This window comes from Haliotis rubra, unplaced genomic scaffold (assembly GCF_003918875.1).
Source record: "Haliotis rubra isolate DU_JTF1 unplaced genomic scaffold, ASM391887v1 Scf5, whole genome shotgun sequence".
Lineage (NCBI taxonomy): Eukaryota > Metazoa > Mollusca > Gastropoda > Lepetellida > Haliotidae > Haliotis > Haliotis rubra.
In genome coordinates this window covers 3,256,259-3,268,833 of record NW_025767190.1, presented here as the reverse complement: position 1 = coordinate 3,268,833, position 12,575 = coordinate 3,256,259, and the positions used below count along the sequence as shown (strand labels likewise).

General features: G+C 39.6%; 1 protein-coding gene across 1 annotated transcript; it reads right to left on the bottom strand.

Annotated features, from left to right (window-relative positions):
- Positions 1-8,388: 8,388 nt before the first annotated feature.
- Positions 8,389-11,857, bottom strand: LOC124291765 (lengsin-like). Its single transcript, XM_046728837.1, has 2 exons — positions 11,719-11,857; positions 8,389-9,518 (listed from the first exon to the last, which is right to left on the bottom strand). Exons 1-2 carry the CDS (start codon positions 11,855-11,857, stop codon positions 8,389-8,391), a joined length of 1,269 nt encoding a protein of 422 aa, XP_046584793.1.
- Between the last annotated feature and the right edge of the window lie 718 nt (positions 11,858-12,575).

The window sequence follows — 12,575 nt, the reverse complement described above, 5'->3', positions numbered from 1 at the left end:
GGACTCTCCGCATCCATCGTTGCTAAACTTCAACTGACTTGTTGATGCCTAGTTAGATTAGGAAACTATTGTCCATATGGAGTGGGAAGCTAGGTAACCCCGGCACTAAGGCTATTGAACGCATGTAGAACGAGCTGCAGATTGCCCTTTTCAAGACATTCAGCAACTCTACATGAACCTGGCAATGACCTTTTTCAAGAGTGGAATCATTTCTGTGGGCAACCACCCAGACACATAATTAGGAGCATATTAGGACAATAGTACCGGATGTTTCAGTTTCGTTCAGATATTATTTTTCTGACAAGTAGTCTATTTTAACTCACGTGTTGTTTGTCGTTATTGTGTCATATGACAGAAGACCTTTCTTTATTAAAGTGTGTTCACGCAATATCCACTTTGACTTTTTTAATAAATTCACGCTAATTGACTTTTTACGTTTTAAAATAGTGATCCATAGCCAACTTTGAGTAGTGTACACGAATATTACCGTTGTATCGGAAAAACACACTTCCACAAAACTGGTATTCGTATAATAAAATATGCCGTTTTACCTTTAGGTATTGACTGTTAATTTCCAATTAGTTTCAGCCTTGCAAAAACAATAGTATCGTCGTTTCATAAGCATAAAGTGTGACTGTAATAACAGGAGACTGACTTCCTGCTGACAAACTGTACATACAGGAGGAAATACATCAGATGTACTCCAGCTTATTGAAAAGCCTGTCCTGTCACAAACCCAATGTAGGGACCTATTTGGCTCGAACACCTTCCACGAAGCTTCGATGATCTGTGCAGGCTTCATAGAAGGAGGGAAGGACTCCTGCACCGTAAGTACTTTGTCTTAATGATTGTTCAATAGAAGTCAAATAGCCACTGCCCTACAGTTGTATTACCCACGGTACCTTAGCTAGGAATTAAAGAATCCGATGAAACCGCCTCATTTGTTTCATATGTATGTCTAATAAATACTGAAACGCAGTTTTATAGTGCACCAAATCAACTCCCTCAAGCATGCTCAAAACACAATATTTATTACCCCAGTCTGTGTGTAGTCTAATTGCATGCTCACCTCTCTGGAGAACACAAATCAAGCTGCTTCTGAAGCGCTGGTATAATCACTGCTGGGTGAAAAGATATATAGAATCAATAGAATTTAAACGTTTTCTGTTGAATGAACGGAATGAAAAGCAATGTCATGAGAAACTGTGTCACTGTTATGATACACATTAAGTGTTTGCATTTCACATAGAAGTTGTGTTTGCATTTTACATAGAAGCTGTGTTTGGCATTTACGCAATTAATAAGTCACGTTTATTATTTACGATAAACTTTGGGGAACAGTAGTACAATAACCGCCGGTATTTGTGACCTAGAAGTATGTGTTAAATCACGATCCCACATTTCATGGACAATTAGGACAAGTGACAAAAAGAACACAAAAGCAAGACTAGAACACTGTGTACATACTGCACTGCTTTTACAAAGTGAATTAGTGATGAAATGAGTTGACCTTCCCATTGTCACAAACCTGAGACTATTTGTAAAATATGTAACTGGGCTGACGTAGTTGATCTGATAGAGAGAAAACGTTTATTACAGAGCGACAGCGGAGAAACTTTGATGTGCTACCAAAACAATCGTATGGAGATCATTGGTAAGGGGTCATATTAAGACATGTCTTTCTCAGAAGTGATATATGCAAAATGCCCATGATAACTGCATCCCGCTTTCCGGCAGATCATAATCCAGCGTATGGACACGCCTACTGCTTTCAGTTATTGAGTGAGTGAGTATGGTTTTACGCCGCTTTCAACAATATTCCAGCATTATCACGGCGAGGGACACCAGAAATGGGCTTCATACATTGTACCCATGTGGGGAATCGAACCCGGGTCTTCGGCGTGACGAGCGGGCGCTTTAACCAACAGGCTACCCCACAGCCCTTTCAGTTGTTGACGTCCGTCTGAGTAACGATCTGCATGATTTTCTAATCATGTGTTGATGTCCATTACTTCCAACACGTTTGCAACATCATAGCCCTCCAGTTATGGGACAAGAGTCAGCTCTCCGTACGATGCAATCCCCTCACATAAGAGTTTCAACTTGATGATAATGTTAATCTTGATATTAAATGTGGACTTGTTTACTTCACGGTCTAACACGAAATATATGAACCTCTCATTTGAGGTATTGTCAACGAGTTTTAACAACAATGGAGAGCTTCATTTTGACACCACTTTCAGAAATAGATATAAATTACTTTGTGTCTCTGATTGTCCGTGTTTCGTTTCACTAGCATTTTACACTCTAACCAGATTGTTGAAGCGTACGTTTTTCTACCTTAGTGTTTTGTCTTCATGTTCAATAGTAACTTTCATAATGAATACACAAATGTCACATTGAAACATGTCAAATTTTCTCTCGAAGACATCGGTTTTCATGGCAGTTACTCTTATATTTGCAGGCATTGTGAGCTAGGGAATTGGTTGCGGTGAGCCGAATTCCCCCGAGGTCTATGCTAGTGTTTCAGGAGGAAAGCAGTGGATTGAAGCTAACATAAATGCATAGATGGTCACTACAATATGACGAATGAAATAAACTTGGATACCTTCGTTTTACTATATGTGAAATATATCGGATGTTTCCTATATGGCCTTCAAATAAGGACATTAGGATTGTACGTATCTAAAGTAGGTTGTGTCACTGAACATATACTGATGAAAATGTTTGCATACTATAATCATGTAATCATACAAATAGAATCCCAATTGTACTACCATGTAAGTAGATCAGGAATTATGTGTAAATTATTAGCAAATATGACAGCGTGTTTTTAATTCCAGTTCGTGATAGTGATGAAAGTGATTCCACACAACCGGGTATCATAAAATGACTTGCTTTTGTGTGCATGTTAGAACACCAATTGAAACATAGAATTATTATATTGTCTCACAAAACTTGCAGAATGTATATTATACACATACTGAAAGGACCCAAATATAAGTATGCAACACAAAAATAATCAGATATATGGATAATGTCCTAAAAGATATCCATGGTATATGTGACAGCAGCAATAACGTAACATTAATAATTTGAATGACAATCAATACTAAGTCCGGTACTCTCATTTTGAAGTTGTACATGTTATTTCCATGCATCTCTGCATTGTTAGCATGCATCCGATATGCAGCATTAATGTCATATAGATCTATTGAAACATTTAATTTGATATTCAGGATGAGTTTACGTTACAAGAAAATGTTTTCTAACGTAATTAGAAACTCCAAGTGCAATTGTGCATGACTCGACTCAGGTTCCACGTTTATTTTGCGGCCGTGAGTTTTCAGTTAAGGTCAATTAAAATCCTGTAGACATCATGTGGTTTTTTTAGGTATCATAGACATTTTGCTACGTTATTCTATCTATCTATCTATCTATTATTATGTTGTACAGATTAAAGATAGTATGCAGCAGAGAGGGTTCGGGTGATCCTGGCACAGTCAGGCTCTACACGCGGCCCAGACAGCGAATGGGACTCCTCCCAGGAAACGCTGCCTAGTCGAACCCACCAAGAACTTTCCGGAGAATATGTAGACTCCACAACACTGCAGCCTTCTGCATTACCCAGAATGTCAGACGGGCTGTGCTCCCGGTGGAGAACCCGGGTACTCTCTTGATATGCGCCAAGAGATCAAGAGGTACCAAACCAAGGGCACCGAGAACAATGGGGAGTCTGAGGACAGTGTACTTGGGATGCAAGCGAGACATTTCAAAGGCGAGGTCCGCATATTTAGAACGCTTTTCCTGAATCTTGCCAATCACGTTGCTGTCAAAAGGGACTGAAAATTCAATGATATAAATACATTCTTTGGCCTTATCAAAAAGGACAAGATCAGGTTTGTTGGCTGGAATTCTTCTTAGGTTGTATATGGGTCTTTTCCAAAGAAGTTTGAAAGCATCATTTTCCATGACGCCCTGGACATGTTCAGGGTGGTACCATGGATGGACCTCAGAGTCAAAGCCACAGGCATGGCGAAGACGGTAATAAAAGCAGCGAGCCATGCCATCATGTCTCTTAAGATAAAGTGTTTATTATTATGTTTTACAGATTAAAGATAGTTTGCAGCAGAGAGGGTTCGGGTGATTCTGGCACTGTCATGCTGGTAATGCCCATCATCAGCTCAGGGCCCTCGCCTCCTCTACACGCAGCCCAGACAGCGAATGGGACTTCTCCCAGGAAACACTGCTTAGTCGAACCCACCAAGAATTTTCCGGAGAATATGAAGGCTCCCCAACACTGCAGCCTTCTGCATTTATTATCATTATTATTATTAGGATAGCTCAGAGTGAGTAAGTGAGTGAGTTAAATTCACGCCGTTTTTAGCAATATTCTAGCAAATTCACGACGAGGGACACCAGAAAGGGGCTTCACACATTGTACACACACGTGCACGTTGGGAATCGAACTCGGGTCTTCGGCGTGACTAGCAAACCACTGAGCCCTGGATGGTTCAGACATTATACTATTTATCATTTTGACTCGATTCCCAGCACTTATATCGAACAGTATCTTACCACTGGGAGTAAGACACTCCCAAAATCCGACTAAATAGACTGTGTATGCTGGACAAGTAATGTAATAATTTACTAAATGTACGATTGGGGTTCTGACATGCTATTCTCTACTCTGTTTTCCCTGTATATAATTAATCTTTTTGCATATATGTGTTGCATCGATCTTTTTCTATTTTTCTCATAACTAATTAATCAATAACGATTATCTACCAGAACAGATTCCTTTTGGAGCATAAGTTTGGTTGAATTATATGAATGGATCACTCACAATCTTGACACCAGGTGTTCACAAATCTTAAAATTCTTCCTGTACCATTTTTAAAATTTCTCAAACGCCTCCACAGCTACGTTTGCATCTAATCTCTCTCAATGCATCATAGTGCAATTCGTAGGCAAAAGCTGAACTAACAAGTCCTCCAATTAAAAAAGATGATTCTGACACATATGTCTTTTTGACGCCCACAGACAGGGCGAAATTACCACCAACAATATCAGGCAGGTAATATGACAAAGGCAACAGCTTCATGACACGCGCTGCTACAAATAGGTGGACATCTGATTGTTCGGATCAAATCTACAGATGTTGTATCCAGAATGTAGGTAACAGGTTCATGTTCTGACACAGTTTTGTCCTTTGTCTGCTTTTGTTTGCTAATGTTAGGTAGGAATACTCAACAATGCACACACAGTGGTGGAAATCTAACAACGTCCCCTACCGTCGGGGTAAACTTTCACACAATGAACTACATCACCATCTACCTGCAATCGGTATTTATGGCGTTGGAACCAACTTATCTGACTCTTCCGCTCTCACTTTGATGTTCAATAAAATTCAAAACACATCACGCACACTAATGCCCATCGCAATCCTGCATTATTTGGGAATTTTCCCATCCACTGTCATTGTAGAGAAAACAAAATTACATCGTAAATCCTGTCATTTTTTACACATAACTTAATCATAATTAACGACGATATATTTAATGTGTTTCTAAATCTAAATATCGAATATTTACTTATACATCTTCGTGATCACAGTTATTTGTTTTGTGTTGGGTTTGCTTCATCAAATCTCCAATAATCATTCTCTCACGTTCCTCATAACCCTAGAACCACTAAGAATGTTTGCGAAAACACGAACGCTGAGTATGGGTGAGGTGCCGCTACACCATGCATAACCAAAGTAGGGGTAATATGGTTTTGAAACCACTCTCAGAAGAACTTGGTGTACACGATGCATGTCGTTTGTGATAACTTGACCACCTGTTGACTGACTCGTACAACACAAGACAGCAAGTATCACCACCAGAGTATCATGGAGAGATAAAGCCTATTTCCTTAGTTGTGAGATTGTTTTGTTTCGTTATTTGTGGGGTGTTGTTGTTTGTTTGTTTTTGTTTTTGTTTGTTTGTTGTTGTTGTTTTTTCCCCTTTTTTGCACCGCTTTCAGCAACGTAACAGCAATATCACGGCGGGGCACGACAGAAAATGGGCCCCGCCGATGGTACCGGGGAATCGAACAAAGGTCATCTGTGTTACGCTCTTACCACTTGGCAACCCCCTCACCCCGTTTACCTGGTAAGGTAATTGTTGTTACCTTTTTGTCATATTGGTGGGGTTTAGCACGTATAAATCTGCGAAATCATTATTTCACATTGTCACAGCTATCAAGTGTATATGTGATATACCTCTCCTACACAATATGTCCATAATAGTCGGAACTGGTTCACATGTAATTTAGAATGTACAGGAACGTGTTGTCGTTTAGCGTGAATTCGTAGGTAGCCTGATGTTTTGACTTCTGAGGCAATTCCTTATTTTTGTTGCTGCTACTATTGTCAGGTATTGATTGGGCGCCGGTATTGTCTTGCCGATAACATCCCTGCTCAAGCTCATGGTATACTGGCTATAAACGTTAACTGTATTTAAGCACAACTTTCTTATGAATGTTGCTTCTATTCAAATATGTTTATGATAACTTTTGAAATGGTTTGGAGTAGTATATACAATAGCGGAACGGGACCAGGTCCTTACCAAGGCCTTAATTTTCCAAATTAAGGCCTTGGTAAGTTCCTAATACCGTTCCGCTATTGCATATACTACTGGTGGAGGTACATGCCACATTTCACGAAAATCTGTGTAACGGTTTGGGCAATATTGACCTTTAATTGAGCATGGGGTCTGTCTGGCAAAAGGCTAAATATTCAAGGTATTGTCGTAATTAAGTCGTAATTAACCTAATGAAGTCTTCGAGAGCGTCCTAATCCCCGTTCTGTTATAGTGTATATACAACTGCTGAGATGCATGCAAAATGCCGCGAAAATATGTCGAATAGTTTAGGAAATAATCACTTTTTTAGTGAGCATGGGGTCTGTCCGCCGAAAGGCTAACTATCCAACGTTTTTACGTACTTGTTATAAAGTAGCGAGGCGAGAGCTGCCTGAAGCTAAATCATACCGCAGCTCTCGGTACTCCCCCCGGGTTGCCTCGCTGCAGTCTCGGTAGCACTGAGCGAGCGCTGTGGGCGAGTCGCAGTGTGTGTGTCTGTCTCTCGGCTCGGCTATTCACCTACAGCTCGCTGAGCTGGCTGGCCGGCTGGCTACGTTATGTTGATTTCCGCGAAACAATTTATTGTGAATCTCCTATGATTTGTTTGGTTTTCGTAATGAAGGCTTGTTGGGCCTGTTCCTTCCCTTGTTCTATGAATACGTTTTTCTCGTCTTCGCTGAAGACAGCGTTTTTTTCGAGATTTGGTCCGAATCTCTTGCTTCATTCTGTGATATTTTCCAATTTCTGATAGCACCAAACGAAACTCTTCCTCAGAGATTTTAGAGTCGGTCAGAGCGGTGGAAATATCGTGTTTAACTTCGCTTCGGCTGGAATTTCATCGTATTTTAATGCTTTACGTTGCAGTCTGCGAGATACGAACTTAAGGGTCAATCCGATCAACCCTACCACTCCGGATGTTATTTTGATGCCTAGCACCACGGGTGTGGCCACGATGGTGGATAACAACCCGACACCTGCTACGCCTAATCCAATGCTGACAGAAATCAGAGCGATGTCAACACCGTCCACGGAATTGACAGCCCTGCGATATTTTTGCTGTAATGCCGACCGTTTATCGCATTCACGTTCTAGTTGTTGTTTGATCTCGCATATATGTCGCAAACGAAACCCGTCTACGGTTTCCAGTGTTTTTGCTACTTCATCCACGACTGGGTACAGATCGATGCCAATGCTGTTGACCACTGGATTGTCTGGTCCAGAATCGAGTATTTACATACCGCCGCCATATAGCGGGGATATTGTGGAGTGCGGCCTAAACCTAAACTCACTCACCCACTCAGATATACCATACAAAGTCATCAGTATATAAGGTGTACACTGACTACAATACCACTGTTAGTCAACTAATAGTTTCAGAAATAGGTTATAAACGTCAGTTGAGTACCCATGCAGTCCAAAATGAAAACACCAAGAAGAGAAAAGTTATTTATTTGGCTATAAATTGGGCTGAGTACGAGGAGAGAATTAGGATATATGCACAACATGTATGTAGGCAGTTACCCACACTGTATGTTTCTAGTTAAGAAAGGACATATGAAACCAAGGTGACTAAAGCTATGACGGAAGGACTACAGTTGTGACGGAGTGACTAATGCGGTGACGAAAAATCAGTTACAGTGTCTTTGATACGATGACCAATCAGAGCCTACGGCTAGCTAAACGCCAAATTGTGGTGTTTTTACCCTGGTGTTTCTCTGTTCAAAATCAGTACCAAGTTATCCATACCCCAAAACAGGACATATCATTTGATTCCCGAGCATACCATTTCAGTAGCAGCATTAATGTCAGTCTTTATGGTACAAACAAACCAGTCAATAAATTCTTTTCCCAAACTGTAGACTATATCCTTGTCCGCCAGAAGATCATTTATAGCCTCTGAAAGGGTGGGGGGAAGAGCATCAGAAGAAGAGAAGGTATCCGAGGGTGGACAATCCAGCTTCTTCACAACTCCGTCAAGGCCTGCAGCTATGGTGGCGGCCATGGTGAGGTAGGGGTTTGTCATACCACTGGGAATACGATTTTCCAGGTAAGTACCCCTTTCTGAAGACTTCAATTTCAAACACGCAGAACGTTTATCAGTGCTCCAGTAGATGAGTCCAGGAAGATTGGGTCTGTGCAAGCGATCGTAACAATTGATGGTCGGGCAGAAGAACGCACTCAGAGCCTTCGCATGTTTCATGAGACCAGCCAACCAGTGTTTTCCTAAGGTGCTAAGACCATGAGGATTGTCAGGATCATGGAAAACATTGATGCCATCGGATAAGGACCAAAGTGAATGGTTAAAATGCATTCCTACTGCGCCAGATTCCTGCATAGAGGTGAAATTAACTGAATAATCTTTCTTATCCCCCATTTCTAGAATTCCATTTTTGAAGATAATACACGAATCAGCACTTTCAATGCCACACGAGGATTTGATTAGAATCTCGAACAACCCAGGATCGCCCTCAGAATGGAAAGTTCCGATGTCAACACCTGCTTGGTGCATATGTTTTTCGAGGTAAAATATTAAGCTGTCATGTTTGCTGACTAATCTTTGACGCATATAACCTGGTTCATGAGGATATGCTTTGCCAGTTTGTGTCAGTGTGAATTCAATTTCGTATCCAGAAAAGAGGCTAAATCCCAAATTGGTCAGTTTCTCTAACTGTTGTCTGGCAACATATCGAGGACATGCAAGTTGTGCCGATCCATCATTCAGCCAGTAACTCTCACATATTATTTCGGCCACCATGATATCATCCTGCCCTGACCAAGAGACATTGTACAGTGTATCCAGATCCGGGCGTGCATAGGCCTTCGGCACTCTTGAATTTTCCATTTTGTCTGATGGATAAGTCGCTTCGTTGTGCAGGCCAAAAGCTAGGAAACCTAAAATACACAGTTGAACAGGAACAATCATCAGTGAAACATATTTAGCAGATAAGCATTGTGTATTTCTTGATTTGCCTCTTTCAACCAATGGGATTCCTTCACAGGTCCCCATATTTTCTACAATAATGTTTGAAATATATTAGGAGCTTTTCAGACTTTAAGTGGCATAATTGAATTTCTCTTATTAAGAGTGTCGTTGAAAAAACCTGTTTGAAAAAAGAACGTTATTCGTTCCAGCAAGTTCATTCTTCATTTCTAATAGCCCATATTGTATTCTATATCTTTGCATGGTTATTCATTGACAACTGCTATATGAGCTATATTCTTAACAAATAGGCACCATAAATTGTGCTAAAATGAAGACACATGGTTAAACGTATCGCAACATCCCATATATTTCATAGTATTATTTAGTGCCATTACACATAACAAAGGAACTTGTGCAAACCTCAGTTTACTATCTGCATAAACTGACACTCAAGGAAAAAATAAATGGCAAATCTAAACGCAAAAAACGGAAAACTGTATCTTAATCAGAGGAGCAAACATTTCAGAAATTGCTGATAACTATGGCCTTATGGCTTTTACAAATGCTATCCTTTACAAGATTCTGACATAAGATCCATAAAAATCACGCACGTATCAATAACCAGTCAAGTACAATATCAATATCTGATCTTGTCACCGCCAACTAGAATATTAGCAATGGCCTTGACTGTACGTTACATTTGATGTTGTTTATTGCGTTCCATTTTTGATTGAGGACTTGATCAAATATATCAAGATTTTTTACTGGATTCTGCGACCCATAATGTGCGAAACATGCTCTATGGGATTGAAATCTGGTCTCCTAGTGGTCTCCTCTTGGCTTAGGGAATCACCACTGGCACGTGCACAATGTGGCCTAGCATTGTTGTCTATGAAGACTAGCCTTGTGTTCAAAGGGTAGTCATCAAAATGTGGTACAACAACCCCTGTCTAGGTTCGGTGATGTACAGTTGTCCATTCAGATTCTGTCTGATAGTCACAAGATGTTCAGAGGATGGCCATCGATCATAGGCGATTTCAGACTTTTTATTTGGAATCGCAAATAGTTGACGAGGCCCTATGCATGCTGATCAACAACGAAATCAATTGATTTTCCAAGTCACAAGAAACTTGATAAGTTCTTAATGATGAGTACACGTATTGCACATCATGCTTGCCTATGATGGTAGCGTATGGATATCTAAAATCAATTATGGTACGATCGAAGGGTCAAAATATCATATATTTACAAATAACAATCAGTCCAAATTTTTCCCATTTTGGTCCTCTTTCCACACATTATTTTTAGACTTTTAGTTCAATATTCAATTGTAAACTCAAAAGAGTACACTTAAATGTAAAATTTACTTATGCCTTGCAGACAATTAGAAACAGTCAAACCGGCAGTAGCCGTTTTTCATACACAACAATACTAAGTATACCTATGTACATGTAAACATCTGTTGGGAAATAATGGGTAATGTAAAAATGACCTGTACCTTGCATGTTAAAAGATGCAGTCATACCTACATATGCTGTATTTCATATACTATACGAAATAACACTATGTACCTATGCCTATTTATGTATATGCAGCATCTGCAGAGAAATAATGGCCCTACCCCAATCAGATACAGTCAAACCTGTAATTATCATCCACGTACTATGTACCTATCATCCATGTACTATGTAGCATCTGCAGAGAAATAATGGATAATGTAATAACGACTTAGGCCCTACGTCTATCAGATATAGTCAAACCTGTAATTATCATTTATGTACTATGCACTTATGCCTACTTATGCACGTGTAACATCTGGAGAGAAATAATGGATAACGTAATTTTGACTTAGGCCCTACGCCTACCAGATATAGTCAAGCATGTATTTATCATCTATTTATGTACACCTATGTATATGTGAACATCTACTTATAATTATATGTCATGTAAACAAACATCTGCTGGGTAATAAAAACATTTTTAAAAAATAATCATACAAAGAAACATGATTATGCTATGAATATAAATGGCTATATGGGGTTTTAAATCATAGGTGTTGCGATACTTTTGACCATGTATATATAAGCGTTTCCTATAAAGCGCCAAATGTAAAATATAAACATACGTGCTTTCCATTTATCAAAGAGTTCTTTATATAATTTGCATTACCTGCGTAAAGGTTGCAATTGACACCTGTCTCCAAGGTTATCTTCACATGTCTTGCAGGAACAACTCTTCCTCGTAATCTTCCGTGCATATCAGCCACAGAGAAGCGGACATAGTCGTACTTGTTGATGTGATCAGACATCTTTGAGTTCAGGACGTTTCTGTAATAGTTTGGGTTTTTTCTAGTGGGCTTCACTCAGATGCATGAATGTTCATGTGTGTATCCTGCAAATTTCATATAATGATGTTAAATAAGCGACAAAACCTTTCCATGAGCATAAAAGATAGAAGCGACAAAACCCTTTCCATATTCATAAGAAATCTCTGCTAAAAGTAGAGTTGATCGTACTATAGAAATCTCTATGTAGAATTCCGACCTAACATCAGCATGTCTTTTGAGTCACAAAGTGATGATACATGGGAAAATCAAAATGCATCAAAGCATTCATAATTTACCGGTTTCGGGAATAAACTGGAAGCAAATGCATGAATAACGGGGCATATTTAAAACGGGATGGAAGAACAGAATTTGTGTACATGTAATTGTAACTGACTCCGCGTAGATAGAGTTTTAAATGTCCCTGTGCCCTAGAACGCCTTCCAATGCAATTTCGTTGTGATTTTAAAAAACAACTAAAACATCAATCTGGTTTATAGTTGGTCCCAAGTAATTTATGCCTTTGGTAGAAGCGTCTAAATGGAACATGCATGGCGATCTTATTGATTACATATTTTCGTACCCTGGTGGTGCAGTACGTTACACATATCAATCATATGTCTTTCAGACTTGGACGTGTTTGCAAGGCAATGTGCCTGGATATGAGCGCCATATATATATATAAGCGGATTATTACTATTAC